The sequence below is a fragment of the Tamandua tetradactyla genome, chromosome 20 (genome assembly GCF_023851605.1).
Source record: "Tamandua tetradactyla isolate mTamTet1 chromosome 20, mTamTet1.pri, whole genome shotgun sequence".
NCBI classification, from domain to species: Eukaryota; Metazoa; Chordata; class Mammalia; order Pilosa; family Myrmecophagidae; genus Tamandua; species Tamandua tetradactyla.
This window is the reverse complement of record NC_135346.1, coordinates 20,646,553-20,667,751: the sequence shown is the minus strand read 5'-3', so window position 1 is coordinate 20,667,751 and position 21,199 is coordinate 20,646,553. Positions and strand designations below refer to the sequence as shown.

Genomic DNA, 21,199 nt, shown 5'->3' with positions numbered 1-21,199 from the left:
TTTCCATGGAAATGTGACCCCATCCATTCAAAGTGGATCTTAATCTACTTATGGAGTCCTCTAAGAGAGGGACATTTTGGAGAAGACAGACAGACATAAACATTTGGAGATGCCAAGTTAAGAGATGAGATTCAGGGTTGAGGGCGGGCTGAAGCCTCTGAAGCGGCGGCGGCGGCGGCGGTAGCAGCAGCGGCGGTAGCAGCAGTAGCTCAGGCAGAGCGGCGGGAGGTTAGGCAGGAGCGGACGGTCTGGTGAGGGAGCGAGAGGTGACAGAATGGTGGACTACCACGCGGCGAACCAGTCCTACCAGTACGGCCCCAGCAGCGGGGCCAATGGCGCCGGCGGCGGGGGTAGCATGGGCGACTACATGGCCCAGGAGGACGACTGGGACCGGGACCTGCTGTTGGACCCGGCCTGGGAGAAGCAGCAGCGTAAGACCTTCACAGCCTGGTGCAACTCCAACCTGCGCAAAGCAGGCACACAGATTGAGAACATCGATGAGGACTTCCGTGATGGGCTCAAGCTCATGCTTCTCCTGGAAGTCATTTCAGGGGAGCGATTACCTAAGCCAGAACGGGGGAAGATGAGAGTGCACAAAATCAACAATGTGAACAAAGCACTGGATTTCATCGCCAGCAAAGGAGTCAAGCTGGTCTCCATTGGGGCAGAAGAGATTGTGGATGGCAACACAAAGATGACCCTTGGGATGATCTGGACCATCATCCTCAGGTTCGCCATTCAGGACATCTCGGTGGAAGAGACCTGTGCCAAGGAAGGGCTCCTTCTCTCGTGCCAGAGAAAGACAGCACCATATAAGAATGTCAATGTGCAGAACTTCCACATCAGCTGGAAGGACGGTCTTGCCTTCAATGCCTTGATTCACCGGCACAGACCAGAGCTGATTGAGTACGACAAGCTGAGAAAGGACGACCCAGTCACCAACCTGAACAATGCCTTTGAAGTGGCTGAGAAATACCTAGATATCCCCAAGATGCTGGATGCAGAGGACATCGTGAACACGGCCCGGCCCGACGAGAAGGCCATAATGACCTATGTGTCCAGTTTCTACCATGCCTTTTCGGGAGCGCAGAAGGCTGAGACTGCTGCCAACCGGATCTGCAAGGTGCTAGCCGTCAATCAGGAGAATGAACACCTCATGGAGGATTATGAGAAGCTGGCCAGTGATCTCCTGGAGTGGATCCGGCGCACCATCCCTTGGCTGGAGGGCCGTGTGCCCCAGAAGACCATCCAGGAAATGCAGCAGAAGCTGGAGGGCTTCCGCGACTACCGACGTGTCCACAAGCCGCCCAAGGTGCAGGAGAAGTGCCAGCTAGAGATTAACTTCAACACGCTGCAGACCAAGCTACACCTCAGCAACCAGCCTGCCTTCATGCCCTCCGAAGGAAAGATGGTCTCGGACATCAACAACTGCTGGCAGCACCTGGAGCAGGCTGAAAAGGGCTATGAGGAGTGGTTGCTGAATGAGATCCGCAGGTTACAGCGGCTTGACCACCTGGCAGAAAAGTTCCGGCAGAAGGCCTCCATCCATGAAGCCTGGACTGATGGGAAGGAAGCCATGCTGAAGCACCGGGACTATGAGACAGCCACTCTGTCGGACATCAAAGCCCTTATTCGCAAACACGAGGCCTTCGAGAGTGACCTGGCTGCACACCAGGACCACGTGGAGCAGATTGCGGCTATTGCCCAGGAGCTCAATGAGCTGGATTACTTTGACTCCCACAACGTCAATGCCCGCTGCCAGAAGATCTGCGATCAGTGGGACACGCTTGGTTCTCTGACCCATAGTCGTCGGGAAGCCCTGGAGAAAACAGAGAAGCAACTAGAGACTATTGACCAACTGCACCTGGAGTATGCCAAGCGGGCAGCACCCTTCAACAACTGGATGGAGAGTGCCATGGAGGACCTGCAGGACATGTTTATCGTCCATACCATTGAGGAGATTGAGGGCCTGATCTCAGCCCACGACCAGTTCAAATCCACCCTGCCGGACGCTGACAGAGAACGGGAAGCTATCCTGGCCATCCACAGAGAGGCCCAGAGGATCGCCGAGAGCAACCACATTAAGCTGTCGGGCAGCAACCCCTACACCACTGTCACCCCCCAGATCATCAACTCCAAGTGGGAGAAGGTGCAGCAGCTGGTGCCAAAGCGAGACCATGCCCTCCTGGAGGAGCAGAGCAAGCAGCAGTCCAATGAGCACCTCCACCGCCAGTTTGCCAGCCAGGTCAACATTGTTGGGCCCTGGATCCAGACCAAGATGGAGGAGATTGGGCGCATTTCCATTGAGATGAATGGGACACTGGAGGACGAGCTGAGTCACCTCAAGCAATACGAACGGAGCATTGTAGACTACAAGCCCAACCTGGACCTGCTGGAGCAGCAGCATCAGCTCATCCAGGAAGCCCTCATCTTCGACAACAAGCACACCAACTACACCATGGAGCACATTCGTGTGGGCTGGGAGCAGCTGCTCACCACCATTGCCCGCACCATCAATGAGATCGAGAACCAGATCCTCACCCGCGATGCTAAGGGCATCAGCCAGGAACAGATGCAAGAGTTCCGGGCATCTTTTAACCACTTTGACAAGGACCATGGTGGGGCGCTGGGGCCCGAGGAGTTCAAAGCCTGCCTCATCAGCCTGGGCTACGACGTGGAAAATGACCGGCAGGGTGATGCCGAGTTCAACCGCATCATGAGTGTGGTTGACCGCAACCATAGTGGTCTCGTGACTTCTCAAGCCTTCATCGACTTCATGTCCAGGGAGACCACAGACACAGACATGGCTGACCAGGTCATTGCCTCCTTCAAGGTCCTGGCAGGGGACAAGAACTTCATCACAGCAGAGGAGCTACGGAGAGAGTTGCCCCCTGACCGGGCCGAGTACTGCATCGCCCATATGGCACCCTACCAGGGCCCTGACACCGTGCCCAGTGCCCTCGACTACAAATCCTTCTCCACTGCCCTGTACGGCGAGAGCGACCTGTGAGGTCCCCATCACGAGACCCAACCACACCCACCCCTCCCCACAGCCTCCGGGAGGGGCTGGGGAACCCTCCATCCCTCTTCTCGAAGTTTGGCTCCTCCAATTCTGTATCTATGCAAAAGTGCTCTCTGGTTCTGGGGGGGTGGGCAGGGAGGGGCTGGGCAGGCTCTCTCCCCTCTCTGGTTGGGGAGGAGGTTCTTTGCCTGCCCCCAGGTAGGGGCAAGGGAGACCTTTTGGGGTCAGTGCTTCCCCAAAAGGGTCTGGCAAATAAACATGATGTGTTTTTTTGTTTTGTTTTTCACAAAGAGGAGAGGATGCTGGGTCCCCTCTGTGCTCTGGGAATGCCCCTCCACACCCAGGCCTTTCCTTTGCCCTCAAGGTCCCCTCAAGGCCTCCTCCATCCAGGCCAAAGCTCTACGTGCCTTGACCTGCTGCTCGGGCCCTGTGACGGCTCCAGCAGGGAGGGCACCCCCAGTTACTCAACAGCAACAGCCCCCAGCTCCCTTTGGCCCTTCTTGCCCTGAATCCTTTGCTGTAGACAGGAGACGAGGGGCACACTGAACACCCACCCTCTGCTGCTGCAGGGGAAGTGGTCCTTGGCAGCCAATCTCCCCCACACTTACCCCCAGCCAGCACTGTCTTGCTTTGTCTGGACTTGCTTCTCTTTGATTTTCTAAGGACCGGGGAAAAAAACAAAACAAAACAAAAAAAACCACACACATACACACACAAAAAAACTATTAAAAAAAAAGATTTTAAAAACTTTCAGAGAATTACTATTTACTTTATTAACTTACGGATTTATTATATAAATATATATTCACCTCGCAACATATCTTTGCCATCTCTCTTGCTCCCGTAATGAAGACATAGCTGATTGCTCCCCCTAGCCCCCTTCCTGAGTTTTCTCTGTCGTCTGTCATCGGGCAAGGGTCTCTGGGGCCCTCCTGAGGTGGAGGGTGGGCTGCTGGCCTGGCTGCCTGTTAGTTGATGGTTTCACTCCCCTTTTCTTTTTCTTTTTCTTTTTTTTTTGAGTTTATTTTGATTGATTTTTGTTTTGTTTTGTTTTCTCGGTTTCTGGATAAACCACCCTTCTGGGAACAGGATAATAAAACATGTAATATTTTTAAGGAAAAAAAAAAAAGAGATGAGATTCAGAGTTTACCCTGGAGAAGTTAAGCAAGGACCTACAGGTGCTTAGAAAGAAAGCCACTGTACTCAGAAGCTGAAAGCACCAACCTGGGAGCAAGAACCAGTACACGCCAGCCCATGCCTTCCCAACTGACAGAGGTGTGCAAGATGCCGGGGGCCTTTCTTCAGAGTCAAGGGATCTTTCTCTGTATGCCTTAATTCGGAAGTTTTCACAGCCTTATAACTGAAAATTTGCAATCTCATAAATCCCCTCTGTAAAAGCCAATCCATTTCTGGTATATTGGATTCTGGCTACAATAGCAAACTGAAACATTGTGATAGTTAGATTCAGTTGTCAACTTGGCCAGGTGAAGGCACCTAGTTCTGTTGCTGTGGACATGAGCCAATGATACGTGAATCTCATCTGTTGGTCATTACATCTGCGGTCAGCTAGGAGGCGTGCCTGCTGCAATGAATGATGTTTGACTTAATTGGCTGGTGCTTAAATGAGAAAGCCCAACGCAGCACAGCCCAAGCAGTTCAGCATACCTCATCTCAGCACTCATAGATCAGTGCAGGCCTTTGGAGATGCAGAAAGAAAACACCCCGGGGAAAACTGTTGGAACCCAGAGGCCTGGAGAGAAGGCCAGCAGAGATCACCCTGAGCCTTCCCACATAAGAAAGAACCTCAGATGAAAGTTAGCTGCCTTTCACATGAAGAACTAATGAAATAAATCCCCTTTTATTAAAAGCCAATCTGTCTCTGGTGTGTTGCATTCCAGCAGCTAACAAACTAGAACAGATTTTGGTACTGGAGAGTGGGGTGCTGCTGCGGTTTAAAATACCAGATATGTTGGAATGGTTTTTTTGAATGGCTAAGGGGAGGATTTTGGAGGAACTGTGAAGAGAATGATGAGAGAAGTCCTGGAGTGCTTGAAGAGACTGTTGGTGTAAATGGAACCACTGCCAATCTGGACAAGGGGGACTCAGAGGAACAAATTGGAGTTTGCAGAGTAAGAACTGTGGAAGCTCAGGTCTGAAGCCAAGAAACTTCGGCCAGGAGAGTGGACCCACCCACAGGGTGAGTTTGCCCTGGGAGCAGAGGTTGAGTCTCCCATCTCGTGGCAGTGGAAGAGTTGTGCAGCCTCAGGCCTTGGAAAAGGTATTGCACGCTCCTTGGGGACTGGGAGGAGCCTGGCTGCCACCACATGGAGGGGTTGAGCGTGTGCCCCGGAAATGGCAGAGAGCCCAGGGGTGGCCCCAATGCCTGGTGAGAGTGGAGCCGAGAAAAAGGTGGTTTCCTCAATGTTCCCTAAGGTTAATTTAGAAAGAGGCGAGCCACTGCATAGGCCCTTAGAAACGGTGGGACTGCCGCTTTCTAAAGCTGAAGGATAAATGACTTTCAGACTTTGAAATCCAATGGTGTTTGCCCTGCAGGTTTTCCTTCCAGTTTCTCCCTATGGATCCTGTGACTGTCCCTCCTTTGCATATTGGCACCAGACAACTTCTTTTGAGATTCATAGATCCACAGCCAGAAGACAATTTTTTTCACCTTAATATTGTTTAAGGTGATGCGTGTAGTTGCCAAGTTGGCAAGGGGTGGACACGTGGTAGTTAGATTCAGTTGTCAGCTTGGGTAGGTGAAAGCACCTAGTTCTGCTGCTGTGGACATGAGCCAATGGTACGTGAACCTCATCTGTTGCTCATTACATCTGCAGTCAGCTAGGAGGCGTGCCTTCTGTAATGAATGATGTTTGATTTAATTGGCTGGTACTTAAATGAGAGAGCTCAAGGTAGCACAGCCCAAGCAGCTCAGCATACCTCATCTTAGTACTCACAGCTCAGCCCAGGCCTTTGGAGATGCGGAAAGAAAACACCCTGGGGAAAGTTGTTGGAACCCAGAGGCCTGGAGAGAAGGCTAGCAGAGATCACCCTGAGCCTTCCCACATAAGAAAGAACCTCAGATGAAAGTTAGTTGCTGTTCCTCTGAAGAACTAATGAAATAAATCCCCTTTTATTAAAAGCCAATTCATCTCTGATGTGTTGCATTCCAGCAGCTAGCAAACTAGAACAAACATCAAGCAAAGAAATCAGTTCCAATGGGGTTGATTGGTGAAATGGGTCAAATGTTGCTGATGAATCAAGATGATGACTGAGAATGGTCACCCGATTGAACACTGCCAAAGTCCTAAGTGTCCTTGAGAAAAGCAGTTTCCACGAAGCAACGAAGGCAAAAGCCTAATTGGAGTAGTTTGAAAAGAATGGAAGGACGGAAATTGTGGAAAGCGTGTATGAGTACTCTTTCAAGGAGTTTTGCTTTAGAAGAAAATGGGACAGTGAGTGAGGTCGAGATAAGGTTTTTTGTTTGTTCAGTTTTGTTATTGGGGTAAAACATATGTAATACAATTTGTCATTTTAGCCATTTTTAAATGTACAGTGCAGTGGTATAACTTACATTCACAGTGTTGTACAACCATCACCATTATTCGTATTTCCAAAACTTTTTCATCAGCCCAAACAGAAACTCTGTACCCATTAAGCAATAACACTCCATTTCCCTCTCCCTGTAGCACCTGGTAAATTCAAATCAATTTTCTGCTCTATGACTGTGCCTAATCTGGATATTCCATATAGTGGAATCATACAATAGTTGTTCTTTTATGTCTAATTTATTTCACTTAGCATAATGATTTCACGGTTTACCCATGTTGTAGCATGTATCAGAAATTCATTCCTTTATATGGCTAAAAATATTTCATTTGTGTATATACCGTATTTTGTTTATCCATTCATCTGCTGTGGCCATTTGGATTGTTTCTACCTTTTAGCTATTGTGAATAATGCTGCTGTGAGCATTAGTTTACAAGTATCTGTTTAAGCCCCTGATTTAAAATTTTTGTGGGTCCTTTGTTAATTCTGTGTTTAACTTCTTAAAGAACTCGCCAAACTGTTTTCCACAGGGGCTATACCATTTATGTTTCCACCTGCAATGTTACAATTTCTTCACATTCTTGCCAACATTTATTTTCTTTTTCCTTCTCTCTCCCTCTCTGTCTCCCCCTCTCTGTCTCCCTCCCTTCCTTCCTTTTTTCACTTTGTTGGCTTTTAAGATAAGAGACATAATAGCGTGGTTTTATGAAAATTGGAATAATACAGTAGAGGGAAAATTTGATGATATTCAGGTGAAAGAAGGGAGCCCTGCTCGAGCAAACTCCCTGAGTAGGCAAAAGAAATGGGAACCAGTAGCGGGTCTGCAGGATTCATTCATTCAAGGGTGGGGGTGGGGGTGGGGCTGGGCCAAAGGAGGCCCAAATATTAAACATGCTTTCCTGAGGAACATGCCCTGGATAGGGAAGGAAGTGAAGTAAAGACGGGGAGATGGACTGAGAGAAGAGTCAGAGGCTCTATTTCCACATGGCACAATGAGTTCAGCTGTCTGGTGTGACGAATTTTAGGCTGGAAGCATAGGAAGTTGTGGTCAGAGGATTTCCTTTTTGGAAAATGACAAAACACTACTGAAATAAATTAAAGCTGATGTAAATTGGAAAAACACCCATGTTTATGGATCTTAATATTTTTACGATGGCAATTCTCTCAAACTGATCTACAGATTCAGTGCAATTTTTATCACAATCTCAGCTTGTTTCTTTAGAGAAAGTGACAAGCTAATTATAAAATTCCTGTAGAATTGTAAGGTACCCAGAATATTCAAAACAATTTTGAAAATAAGGAACTAAAATGGAGACTCACACTTCCTGATTTCAAAACATATTATGAAGAAATATAATGAAGACAGTGTTTTACTGGCATATGAATAGACATATATATAAATATATATGGAATAGAACTAGGAGTCCAGAAGTATACCCATGTATCTAATACAACTGATTTCCACAATAGTGACAAAACCATTCAATGGGGAAAGAACAGTCTTCTTAACAAGTCTCACTGAGAATCTGGATATCCAGACACAAAAGAATGAAGATGAGTCCCTGTGTCACAAAATATACAAATATTAACCCAAAATGAATTTAAGAACTAAATATAAGAGTTAAAACTAAAAAATTCTTAGAAGAAAACATAGGGGTAAGTTTTCATGACCTTGGATTTCACAATGGATTCTAAAATGAAATCTTAAGCATGAGAAAGAAAAAAATAAATTTGACTACATCAAATTAAAACCTCTTTTTCATAAAAGGCCACCATCAAGAAAGGTAAAAGAAAACCTATGGATTGGAAGAAAATACATGCAAATCATATATCTGATGAGGGTCTAGTATCCAGAATAAATATATAAATAATGTTTACACTCAATAACAAAACCATGAATAGCGCAAATCACAAATGAGCAAAGGATTTCAATAGACATTTCTCCAAAGAATATATAAAAATGGCCAGCAACCACAGGAAACATGTGCAACATCATTGGCCATTAGGAAAATACAAATTGAAACCACAATGAGATACTACCTCTCCCACACTAGGATGGCTATGATAAAGAAAAAATCAGATAATAAAAGTGTTGGCCAGATTGTGGAGAAATTGGAACCCTCAGATCCAAGCTGGTGGAAATGCAAAATGTTGCAGCTGCTGTGGAAAAACTCGGCAGTTCTTCAGAAAGCTAAATATACAGTTATCATGTGTCTATGGACAACTGATTTTGTCAAGTGTCAAGATCAGCATTCTTAGGCATCTACTCCAGAGAAATGAAAACATATAAGCACGCAAAACTTTTACATAAATGTTCATAGCACCATTATTCATAATAGCCAAAAGTTGGAAGCCAGGCAAAATGTCTATCACCCAATGAATAAACAAAATGTGGTATATCTATACAGTGCAATATTATTTAGCGATACAAAGAGAATGAAAGACTGATATATGCCTCAACGTGAGTAAATCTTGAAAACATTAAGTGAAAGAATCCAGTTCTCGAAGACCACATAGTATAGTATTCCACTTATATGAAAAGTACAGAGTAGGCAAATGTGTAGAGACAAAACGTAGATTAGTGGTTGCTTAGGGCTGGGTGTGGGGTTAAGGTGGGACAATGGATAACACGCTCAGAGCTAAAGGGTACAGGGTTCCTTTATAAGGTGATGAAAATGTTCTAATATTGACTGTGGTGATGGTTTCATACATCTGTGAATATACTAAATATACTTTAAACAATGAATTGTATGATTTGTGAATTATCTCTCAATAAAATTTTATTTCTTAAAAATAGTACTTTGTTTTACAATTACATTCTAAATAGTTATATAAGAAATAATAGGATCTGGAGTTTGCTTCAAAATAAGCCATTGGGTGTGGAGAGGTGTGCTAGTTTGAAAGAATTTGTGTACCCTAGAAAAACCATGCTTTAATCCTAATCCAATTTTATGGGAGCAATCTTTTCCTTGGGCCATGGTGGCGCAGCAGGAAGAGTTCTCATCTTTCATGTCAGAGACTGGGGTTCTTTTCCCGGTGCCTGCCCATGCGAACAAAAAAAGTGCTAATCCCTATTCAGCACTATAGGTTGGAAGCTTGATTAGATTATCTCCACAGAGATGTGACTTACCCAGTTGTGTGTATTGACCTTGGATTAGAGAGAGATGTGACTCCACCCATCGCAGGTGGGTCTTAATTGGTTTACCGGGATCCTTTAAAAGAAACATTTTGGAAAAGGCTTGAGATTCCAAGAGAGCAGAGCCACAAGGCAGAGTCCATGCAACCAGAGACCTTTGGAGATGAAGCAGGAAAATGCCCCTGGGGGATCTTCATGAAACCAGAAGCCTAGAGAGAAAGCAAGCAGACATTGCCATGTTCACCATGTGCCTTTCCAGTTGAGAGAGAAACCCTAAACTGCATCGGCCTTTCTTGAGTTAAGGTAACCTCTTTTCGGTGCCTTAATTTGGACGTTTTTATAGACTTGCTTTCATTGGGACATTCTCGCAGCTTTAGAACTGTAAACTTGCAACTTAATAAATGTCCCTTTTTAAAAGCCATTCCAGTTCTCGTATATCACATTCCAGCAGCTAGCAAACTAGAACAGGAGGGAAAACAGATGAAGTGAGACTGGCCATAAAGTGATAATTCCTGAACCTGGGTACCTGGAGGTTCATTATACTATTCTCTCCAATGCTGTCTATAGGGTTGAAATTTTCAAAAAAAAAAAAAACCCTCATGTAATGTTCTTACCGTCTCAGAAGAGAGGAAACTATCACCCCCCTTGATAAGCAGCTATCCAGAGGCCCCACCAAGAGCCCTGAGATCAGGGCTAAATTACTGAGGAGAATCTGAGAGGCCTGGAAGTCATGGAGTGTGGAGAGATGATGATGACAGGGGCTGGCATGAACCAGGGCAGTTGTCCTTCTCAACCCACAGGCCATGCTGAACGTGGTGGTGGAAGTGGAGCTGGGAGGAACAGAGTCTACATTGATACACAGAGATATTGTACTCTGGGAAAGCCTCTTGGGAGAGGGGACAGGGTAGACCAGCTCAGCTTGGGAAACTGAGGCACAGGCCGTGATCTGGACTTGGAAGTCCTGGAAGCTCAGTTTCCATCAGGATAAGTGACAGGAAGTCCACCTGTCTCAGGCTCAGAGGAGACTTGGGCCCTGACACCTACTCACAGGGATGGGAGGAGCAAGGGAATCCACAGACCCCTGGATCTGGGGTCCTGGCAACCTCCCAGACCCCAACCGCACATCAATAGATGTGGCTCTGTGCCAAATTCTTTATTCACAGACAGGCACTATTATTATCCCCATTTTACAAAGAGAGCTGGAAATCTGAGGCCCAGAAACTTGCCCAAGTCTCAAACCTCAGCGGAACAGCTAGAATTCCATGTCAAGCTGTCTGACTTGATACCAAGGTGTAATCACATCTTGATTCCCCAGGATGTCACAGTGCCCTGACCTGGCTTGGCACATAGCCCCTGGAATCAGAACATGCCCAGCAGACACACCAGAGGCAGTATGGTCTGGTGAGGCCTCCTTGTTTGGAATAGGGACAGATGTGCAACTGTTCCTAGAAAAAAAGGGGAAGTGGGACTCAACATATTTTCATGTAGATCTTTCTAGTGGTTTACAGTTCTGGACCTGTGAGGGCTCTTGTAAAAGCACAACCCCTACCCTCACCCTTTAGGACACTTATTTTTTTTCTTGGCCAAACAAGTAAGTTACTAATTAATCCTTATTGAACAAACGTCCTGCCACTTCTTTCCCAGAATACTGGAATTGTGATGGGAAGGGGGGGAGGAGAGTGGGGGCAAGTGGGCAAATAGTGTTAGCTACATCTGCTTCCCCATTTCAGGATGGGAGTGAAGGCTGTAAAGGATACAGTGACTTGGCTGAAGCATATATGTTGAACACCTATACGGATACTTAAAAGAAAAAAAAAAATAGGAGGCGGGGTTGTTCTTCAGGCCAGCTTTTCTCTTGAACCTAATACTTTCTACTCCTTAAAATCCATTTTTAAAGTTGCAACCACTTCCATGAAACAGCCAGTTAAATATATGAGGATATTCAGAAGATTGGATTTGGGTATCGGGGGATAAGAGGAATCTAAGATTAGGAAAAGGTAAAGGGAACCCTTCTCAGATAGGGGTCGTTGGAGACAGGACCAGAATGTCAGAGAACTAGCCTGAGTCACTGGGATCACGGCTTCCCCATACCTAGCGAGAAAGGAGGGAAGGGGGCCAAGGTTCATTGTAGGAGGGATCACAGTGAGAAAAAGGGTTATGCAAACTCTTAAGGCCAAAGAGTTGGGAACAACCCACACGCAGAGCCTGGAAGCTGGTGAGTGTCATTACATAGGAGAGAAGCCACAGCTCTTCCTTTGAGTGCTCTGGTGGTGCAAGGGCTCTGAGGACTTCTGGCCATGGTGAGTATAAGACCTGGGGTAGATTCAGAGGGTGCCAGGGAACCCCCATGTCAGGCCTAGACCCAGTTCATGCAGAGCAGTGACTACTGCTGCTGCAAGACTGAAAAACATGCCAGGCACAGAAATAGACATAGATTTATTGGGACTTACAAACAGGAGAGGCTCCTAAGACCCGGAGGTTTAGCACGCCACGAAGAAGAGTAGTGCAGGGGGTGTAATGCGTGATTTTTGAACAAAGACATTCCATATAGAACGAGGACATCGAGTCACTAGTATAATTATTAAAGGGAATTAAGACTTGATGTTTTACTAAGATTAGTGTTTAAGACTCAGATACAATCAATGTGTTTTTATACCCGTGATTACATTCTTTCCCTCCCCGAGAGATTGTTTACTTCCTTTGAACTTTGTCCTTGGCTAAAGCAGGTTTGTTACAGGCTGGGCCTGGGCTGCCACAATACGCCATCATAACAGGCTGTGTTGACCATAGAAAAGGCACTACATCCATATATTACAACAACAATATAAAAGATACAGAATAGTAATGATCCAACATATAGGGCAGATAATTCTATAAAGGACTGCCACCAAGACTGACTAAGGTAATCAAACCAGTAGAAAGAGGGTCAGTTGATAACTGATCAATACCATGTATTTGCTCTTGCATATGATTTAAAGCTTGTGAAATATTATGCTAGTGATCAGGAATATATTCAAAACATTGTATTCTTATAAGGGCACAGATTCTGCCTTGTGCCACAGTTAAAATGTCTAAAGCCATTCTATTTCGTAAGACTACTGTGGTAGTTAGGTTCAAGTGTCAACTTGGCCAGGTAAACGTGCCTAGTTCTGTTGCTGTGGACATAAGCCAATGGTACGTGAACCTCATCTGTTGCTCATTACATCTGCAGTTGGCTAGGAGGCGTGCCTGCTGCAATGAATGATGTTTGATTTAATTGGTTGGTGCTTAAATGAGAGACTCAATGTAGCACAGCCCAAGCAGCTCAGCATACCTCATCTCAGCACTCACAGCTCAGCCCAGGCCTTTGGAGATGCAGAAAGAAAACACCCCGGGGAAAGTTGTTGGAACCCAGAGGCCTGGAGAGAAGGCCAGCAGATATCACCCTGTGCCTTCCCACATAAGAAAGAACCTCAGTTGAAAGTTAGCTCCTTTCCTCCAGAGAACTAACAAAAATAAATTCCCTTTTATTAAAAGCCAATCCGTCTCTGGGGTGTCGCATTCCGGCAGCTAGCAAGCTAGAACAACTACTTTCTGTAGTTGGGTGATTTTATCATTTAATAATGATATTGCTAATTTAGATTAATTTAGCGTGTGAGCTGTGGGGTTAGCTAAAGTTATTATATGCTTTTTGATATCCATCATGGCTCCTCCTGGGGCAAGAAGGCTAAAGGATAAAACTGCATGGGGGGGGGCACAGTGGCTTAGCAGGCAGAGCTCTCACCTGCCATCAACCCGGGTTCGATTCCCCGTGCCTGCCCATGAAAAAAAAAAAAACCGCATGGGGTCCACTTCACCCAATATCCAGATTTAATCACTTCTCAATTGCTAGGCATGTGGTAAAGAATCACGTAATGTGGTAGGGACATACAGCTGCCCCAGTCCTGTCCAACTGTAAGGTAAATAGGGCCATCCATATTGCCCACAGGTCTGTGGTCACCCCATGGGGGAGCCATATGCTATGTGTCTGTTGGAGGTACTCTGCCATTAGAAAAGGCAATCATTTTGTACTTTAAAGGTAAAATTACACACTTCTGAGGGTAACTACCCCATATCCTGGTTCTCATTAAGACGTTCCATGCAGACAGGGGCAATATGGAGTAAGGCTACTGCTTCCGCTATCAGCTATCCTATTCCATCATGAAGGGCATACCCTAATATTGGCCAGGGCTTATTAACTTGTTTCCTCACAGGGGCAAATATAAGCCCAAGTCTCATTATAAGATGGTAATTGGATTTCAGTCTTAAAAGAGAAAGTCTCACTCCAGATCTGTCAGTGTGTCAAATTCTGGTATGTCAACAGGGCACTGTATGTAGTATGTTAAGCTGGATCTATGGTCCAGGGAAGGCTGGTAGCACCCGAAGATGGTAAGTCCGTGCAAACCCAACATTGGGCTAATGTTGTAAATTTGGGGCATGAGTAACACTTGAAGCCCACTGTAGAAAGGTGGTCGCTAGGGTGTTATGAGTGAAAAGAAATATGTTTATAAGGAACAATAAGGGGTAAGTCTTGTTGATTTGATAATATACATGTAAGAAATCTGTGCTGGTTTGAAAGGATTTATGTATCCTAGAAAAGCCATGTTATAATCCTAATCCCACTTTGTAAAGACAGCTGTTTCCTCTAATCCCTATTCAGAACTGTATGTTGGAAACTTTAATTAGATTATGTCCATGGAGCTGTGACTCAAACAGGTGTGGGTATTAAACTTGATTAGGTGGAGATGTGTCTCTATTCATTCCCGGTGGATCTTGATCACTTTACTGGAATCCTTTAAAAGAAGAAATATTTTTGGAAAAAGCTTGAGATTCTGAGAGAGCGGAGAATGATGACGGAAAGTCACGAGATTCCAAGAGAAAAAGAGTCCACCAGCCAGTGACCTTTGGAGATGAAGGAGAAGGCCCTTGTGGGAGCTTCACGGAACAAGAGGCCTGGAGAGGAAGCTAGCAGATGCTGTGTTCACCACGTGCCTTTCCACTTGAGAAAGAAACCCTGAACTTCATCAGCTTTATTGAATCAAGGTATCATTTCCCTGGATGCCTTAGATTGGACATTTCCATAGTCTTGATTTAATTGGGACAATTTCACAGCCTTAGAACTATAAACTAGCAACTCATTAAATTCCCCTTTTTAAAAGCCATTGTTTCCTGGTGTATTGCATTCTGGCAGCTAGCAAACTAGAACAAGGTCCATTGGTTGATAGGAAGGTACCAGACAAAGGGACACTGTGGGGAGCTTTTTGCTGTTGTTGTTTTAACATTTTTTTATTGTGAAATATAACCATATATATACAAAAAAGCAGTAAATTTCCAAGTACATTTTAATAAGTAGTTGTAGAACAAATTTCAGTGTTTGGTATGTGTGCTGGTTTGAAAGGACTTATGTACCCTAGAAAAGCCATGCTTTAATCCTTGTAGGAGCAACTGTTTCTCTTAACCCCTATTCAGTAATGTAGGTTGGAAATTTGCTTGGATTGTCTCCACAGAGATGTGACTCACCCAATTGTGGTTATGAAATTTTGAGTGGAGGGAGATGTGACTCCACACGTTCTGGGTGGGTCTTGGTTACTTTCCTGAAATCCTCTAAAAGAGGAAGCATTTTGGGAAATGCTAGAGATTGAGAGAGTAGAGAATGACGACTGAATGATGAGAGCAGCAGAGACATGAGAACTACAGTGTCCACCAGCCGGCAACCTTTGGAGATGAAGGAGAATGTCTTTGGGGGAACTTCATGAAACAAGAGACCTGGAGAGGAAGCTAGAAGACGTTGCCATGTTCATCATGTGCCTTTCAAGTTGAGAGAGAAACCCTGAACTTCATTGGCCTTCTTGAACCAAGGTATCTTTCCCTGGATGCCTTAGACTGGACATTTCTATAGACTTGCTTTAATTTGGACATTTCCATGGCCTTAGAACTGTAAACTAGCAACTTGTTAAAGTCTCCTTTTTCAAAAGCGATTCCATGTTTGGTACATCGCATTCCAGCAGCTAGCAAACTAGAACAGTATGGGTTACAGTTCCACAATTTCAGACTTTTCCTTCTAGCTGCTCCAAGACACTACAGACAAAAAGAGATACCAATACAATGATTCAGTAGTCATAAACATTTGTTAAATCTTAACGTCTTTGTTATAACTCCTCCTTCACCTTTGATCCTTCTCCCAATCCTTAGGGATATTTGCGTGATACCCATTCTAACATTTTTCATGTTGAAAAGGGTTGCCAACAATATGGGTTGGGGAATGGAACTAGATGATGTTCTTGAAGAGGCTGGCCCCTCTGGGTTTCAGGACTTATCTGGTTTAGGAACATTCTGGAGGTTGTAGATTTCTAAAAAATAAACTTAGTGCATGTAACTTTTGTAAGCTGTCAGATACAGCCCTGGGTGTTCTTTAGGGTTAACAGGAATGATGTTGGTTGGGGGTTGGCAAACTATGGCAACTAGTAAATCTGGCTGAAGCTTGTATGAGAGTGGCCTCCAGAATAACCTCTTGACTCAATTTGAACTCTCTTAGCCACTGATATCTTATTTTGTTCCATTTCTTTTCCTGTGGAAAGGTTTTAAATACCAGATACTCCCCCCCCCCCCCCATAAATCCTGACAGTCCTCCACAAAGACATTAATAGTAGGTCTAGGCATAACACGTGTCCACATAGTTATACATAAGGTTCCCATGGGAATAGAAGGCCCTGGATTGGTGATAAAAATGCTAGCAGGCATTTTAAAAAATAAATTGGACCATATTACAATATTTTGGGTGGCTCTTATTCCCCATGGGTTTAAGGTTCCCTACCAGAATGGCTTCATAAGCCAGCACTGAGGTCGAAGGACCTCATTTTCCCCTGTTTCTATGGTCTGAGGCACAGGTAGCAAAAACTTATCATTATTCCCCCTTTTAGGTTGGCTTTGTGCCTATAACACTGTCCAAAGTCACCTAATTCAGCAGCAGTATAATCTCTCATGGTAATATGGAGTTTCTGCTCAGGAGGTTATAAACTCTGAGGGTCATTCCTGGGCTGTTTTTATTTTTCGCTGTAGCACTAAAAGTACTTGCCAGGAAGGGGAGGCGATGTCCTCTTGCTCCATTTCCCACACGTCTTCCTTTCCTCCTCTTCATCATGAGATGAAGAATCTATGGGATCCCAAGCTTTTGGGTCCCACCCCAGATTACTTAGTATTCTCCAGACTCAAACTCAGGGTCATATTTGAGCATGGGCTCAAGAACATCTACAGGCAAAGTTTCTAATTGGTCATCCACAATTAACACAAGTGTTTAGGCAAGGCGTCTTTCATGTCCACTTGAGTAAATTGTTTTTCTCTTTCTAATTTTAGTTCCTCCTCTAGATGCCAGCTGTTGTTTTTGCTTCCTATTCTGCCTCTGTGGTCATACGTAAAGTTCCTAAAAGGGACCCAGGCTATGGCCACTGTTACTTGGCCTTCTCTTTTCTTTTCCTAAAATTTAGTTGTCTGCTATTTGTTGCAAAACAGTTAGCAATCCCACCAGAGTTTTCAGAGCATCCCCATATTCTCGCAGTGGTCCACATCCATCCAGGAGGGTAGCCACCTGTCCCACATAGCTGATGCAGGCTGTTCTAGTTTCCTAGCTGCTGGAATACAATATACCAGAAAAAGAATGGCTTTTGAAAAGGGGAATTTAATAAGTTGCTAGTTTATAGTTCCAAGGCCAAGAAAATGTCCCAATTAAGTCAAGTCTATAGAAATGTCCAATCTAAGGCATCCAGGGAAAAATACCTTGGTTCAAGAAGGCTGATGAAGTTCAGGGTTTCTCTCTCATCTTAGAAGGCACATGGTGAACTCTGTCATGGTTTCTCCCTCAGCTGAAAGGGCACATGGCAGGCACATGGCGAGCACAGCGTTATTTGCTAGCTTTCTCTCCTGGCTTCCTGTTCCATGAAGCTCCCCGGAAGGCATCTTCCTTCTTCATCTCCAAAGCGCTGGCTGATGGACTCTCTGCTTCATGGTGCTGCAGCATTCTCTGTCCTCTCTGAATTTCCATTCTCCAAAATGTTTCCTCTTTTATAGGACTCCAGAAACTTATCAAGACCCACCCAAATGGGTGGAGACATGTCGTCACCTAATCCAGCTTAACAACCACTCTTGATTAAATCACATCTCCAGGGAGATGATCTGATTACAGTTTCAAACATATAGTATTGAATAGGGATTATTCTGCCTTTACAAAATGGGATTTTGATTAAAACATGGCTTTTCTAGGAAATATACATCATTTCAAACCAGCACACAGGGCAATCCTGCATTTCCCCTGTCGAGTCTCTCTTCCCCAGATCCATGCCTATTGCAGCCAGCCATATCTCAGTCTCTTGGCTGGCTTGCCAATCATTTGGACTCAGACTAAGTTTGTGCAGAGCATAGGCTGGTGCTGCTGTGAGACCAAAAAACACTTCATACACAGAAGTAAACATAGATGTATTGGAACTTATGAACAGGAGTGGCCAATCCAAAGGATTGGCACTCCACAGGAATAGGGAGGCGGAGGTAACGTGATTTTAGAACAAGACATTCCTTATAGTATGAGGACATGGAGTCACTAATAAAATCATTAAAGGGGCCTAAGACCTGATATTTTACTAAGATTAGTGTTTAAGATATAATCAATACCATTTTTACAATCGTGGTTACATTCTTCCGCTTCTGGGGAGACTGTTTACTTTCTTGGGCTTTGTCCTTTACTAAAGCCCACACCTCGGAGTGGGCTACGACCACCCTTGTATGAGAAATTAGGATTTAAGGAATGATTATGATTCCTGAATCATTATATAGATATTCCTTTTTACTTTCTGGTATATTAAAATAGATAGAGGGAAATACTTGAAATCTCTGAACTGTAATCCAGCTGCCTTGATCTCTGAAAATGATTGTATAGCCTTTATCTTGTGCCCTTGTGATTGTAAAAGCCTTGTGACTGACCTCACTTGTGTTACCGCAGTTTTGTGTGTCACTGGAGCTCCACTCCGGGCTTGAGTCTTGCCAGGAGAAGGAATTTAAGGATGAGACAAGCAAGGTATAAGCAAATGTGAAAAGTTCATTAAAAGATAGAAAGCGCACACTCAAGGGGTGAGCGTGGGTGTGCTCAAAGGAGAACTGTGCCCCAGGTTGTTTGGCACATGGGTTTTTATTAGATCAAGCAAAGGGAAGTGGGGTTTGCTGTTGGTACATGGTGATTGGTTAGTGAACATTCAGATGAAGGATTATAAGTGGGCTATTGTGATAGGCTGAATGAAGACTCAAGTCAAAGACTGTAAATTAGCCTGTCAAGTATCAGAACTAATTGGGCAAGTTTCCCACCCCCTGCACCGGGGCTGGAGGCACCTCAGGGTCTGTAAGACGTTTTTCTATGTCTAATCTGCCTCAATTTGTACCCATTTTATTCGGTTTTTCAACTTTGGAATCTTATGATCACTAAAGACATTTCTTAATCTTTATTAATGAAAGGCCTTGGGTCAGCCCAGTACTAACCCACCACAGTTCAAAAGTTATCTGGATAACCTCCCCTAACCAAAATGGGCCCACCTGACATGCACGGTACCTTAGACTAAGCTATACGTGGCCTATACCTCATAATGATATTAAAAATCACAACCATCATATTAAGGTTGCCGTTTTCTTACATTCCATCTTTGACTAAGCATTAATCAATCTGCGCATGCTCAATAACTAGATCACCTCTAATTACATCATCTGGGCTATTGCGCTCATTCTCCTAAAATCTGCCCATCTTTTAACACTACAAAACTATCAGAATTACTGCAGTTCAGGGAGAAGGATTTTTCTCCTGCTTTGGGCCTAGCAATAAATTCTTTCTCTCTTTGAAACCCCGGGTGTCTCAGCAATTGGTCATTGAGCCCATCGGGCAGAGAATTTACCGCCTCTGGTAACACCCCGACCTCCGCTGTCTCCCTAGGAGCGCGCGCCCTGCCTGCTGCTGCTGCTGCTGCTGACGGTGCTGCCGCCGCTACGAGCCTCGGAGGACGCGCCAGAGCCGTGCGAGCTGGACGATGAAGATTACCGCTGCGCCTGCAACTTCTCGGATCCGCAGCCAGATTGGGCCAGCAGCTACCAGTGTATGGCTGCCGTCGAGGTGGAGCTTCGGGCCGGCGGCCGCAGCCTGGAGCAATTTCTAGAGCGCGCCGACACGGACCCGCAGCAGTACGTTGACATGATAAAGGCTCTGCGCTTACGGAGGCTCATTGTCGGCGCTGCCCAAGTTCCTGCCCGGCTCCTCTTCCGCGCCCTCCGTGCGCTCGGCTACTCCCGACTCAAGGAATTGACGCTCGAGGACCTAGAGGTAACCGGCTCGTCGCCGCCGCTTCTGAAAGCTACGGGGCCTGCACTCTCCACCCTCCGCCTCCGCAACGTGTCGTGGGCGACAGGGGGTGCCTGGCTCTCTGAGCTGCAGCAGTGGCTCAAGCCGGGCCTCAGGGTACTGAGCATTGCGCAAGCACACTCGCTGGCCATTTCCTGCGAACAGCTCCACGCCTTCCCGGCACTCACCACCCTAGACCTGTCGGACAACCCTAGACTGGGCGAGCGTGGGCTGACCGCGGTCCTCTGTCCCCACAAGTTCCCGGTGCTCCGGGATCTCGCGCTGCGCAACTCGGGGATGGAGACGCCTGCCGGTGTGTGCACCGCTCTGGCGGCGGCGGCTGTTCAACCCCACCACCTAGATCTCAGCCGCAATGTGCTGCGCGCCACCGCACATCCCGGCGCACCCCGGTGCGTCTGGCCCAGCGCGCTGAGCTCTCTCAGCCTGTCGTCCGCTGGGCTGGAGCAGGTGCCTAAGGGACTGCCGGCCAAGCTCAGCGTGCTGGATCTCAGCTGCAACAAGCTGACCAGGGCGCCACGGCCGGATGAGCTGCCCCAGGTGGGAAACCTGACACTGTTCGGGAACCCCTTCCTGGACCCAGGAGCCCCTAAACCCCACGAGGACTCGCAGAACTCTGGCGTGGCCCGAGTCTGTGCGCCTTAACTCCTGGCCCTAGGGATGTCAGGAGCCCTGGCTCTGCTTCTAGGGTTCCAGCGGAGAAGAGTGAATGTGGGAGTCAGAGGGTTGATAAAGACATCTCGACCAACCAACCTTCTGACACATATTTAATAAAATGTTAATCACCGTGTGGGTATCATTCATTCAACACATCTCTTCTGAGTATCTGCTTTGGCTGAGCACTGTATTGTGCTGTGAATCCATCATACTTAGACGTCCTCCATTCTAATTCCCTCAGAACCCTTTGAGGTTCTGGTTGACCTGGGTTCGGGGGGCACACCATTCAGCCCAGAACAGGAAAGGATTGATGTGGGTCAAATGCTGCTAATAGATCAAAATGAGGACTGAGAAGGGACGACTGAATTGCATATTGAGAAAGTCATGCCTGTCTTTGAGAAGAATAGTTTTAGTTAAGTGATCAGGACTAAAGCCT

The 21,199-nt window shown here is 45.8% G+C and overlaps 1 protein-coding gene and 1 pseudogene across 1 annotated transcript; both read left to right on the top strand.

Annotated features, from left to right (window-relative positions):
* Positions 1-192: 192 nt before the first annotated feature.
* Positions 193-4,145, top strand: LOC143663853 (alpha-actinin-4 pseudogene; annotated as a pseudogene).
* A 7,724-nt stretch (positions 4,146-11,869) lies between these two features.
* LOC143663852 (monocyte differentiation antigen CD14-like) lies at positions 11,870-20,893 on the top strand. Its single transcript, XM_077137197.1, has 2 exons — positions 11,870-12,004; positions 19,687-20,893. The coding sequence occupies exons 1-2, from the start codon at positions 12,002-12,004 to the stop codon at positions 20,749-20,751; spliced, it is 1,068 nt and encodes a 355-aa protein (XP_076993312.1). The 5' UTR covers positions 11,870-12,001; the 3' UTR covers positions 20,752-20,893.
* The last annotated feature ends 306 nt before the right edge of the window (positions 20,894-21,199 follow it).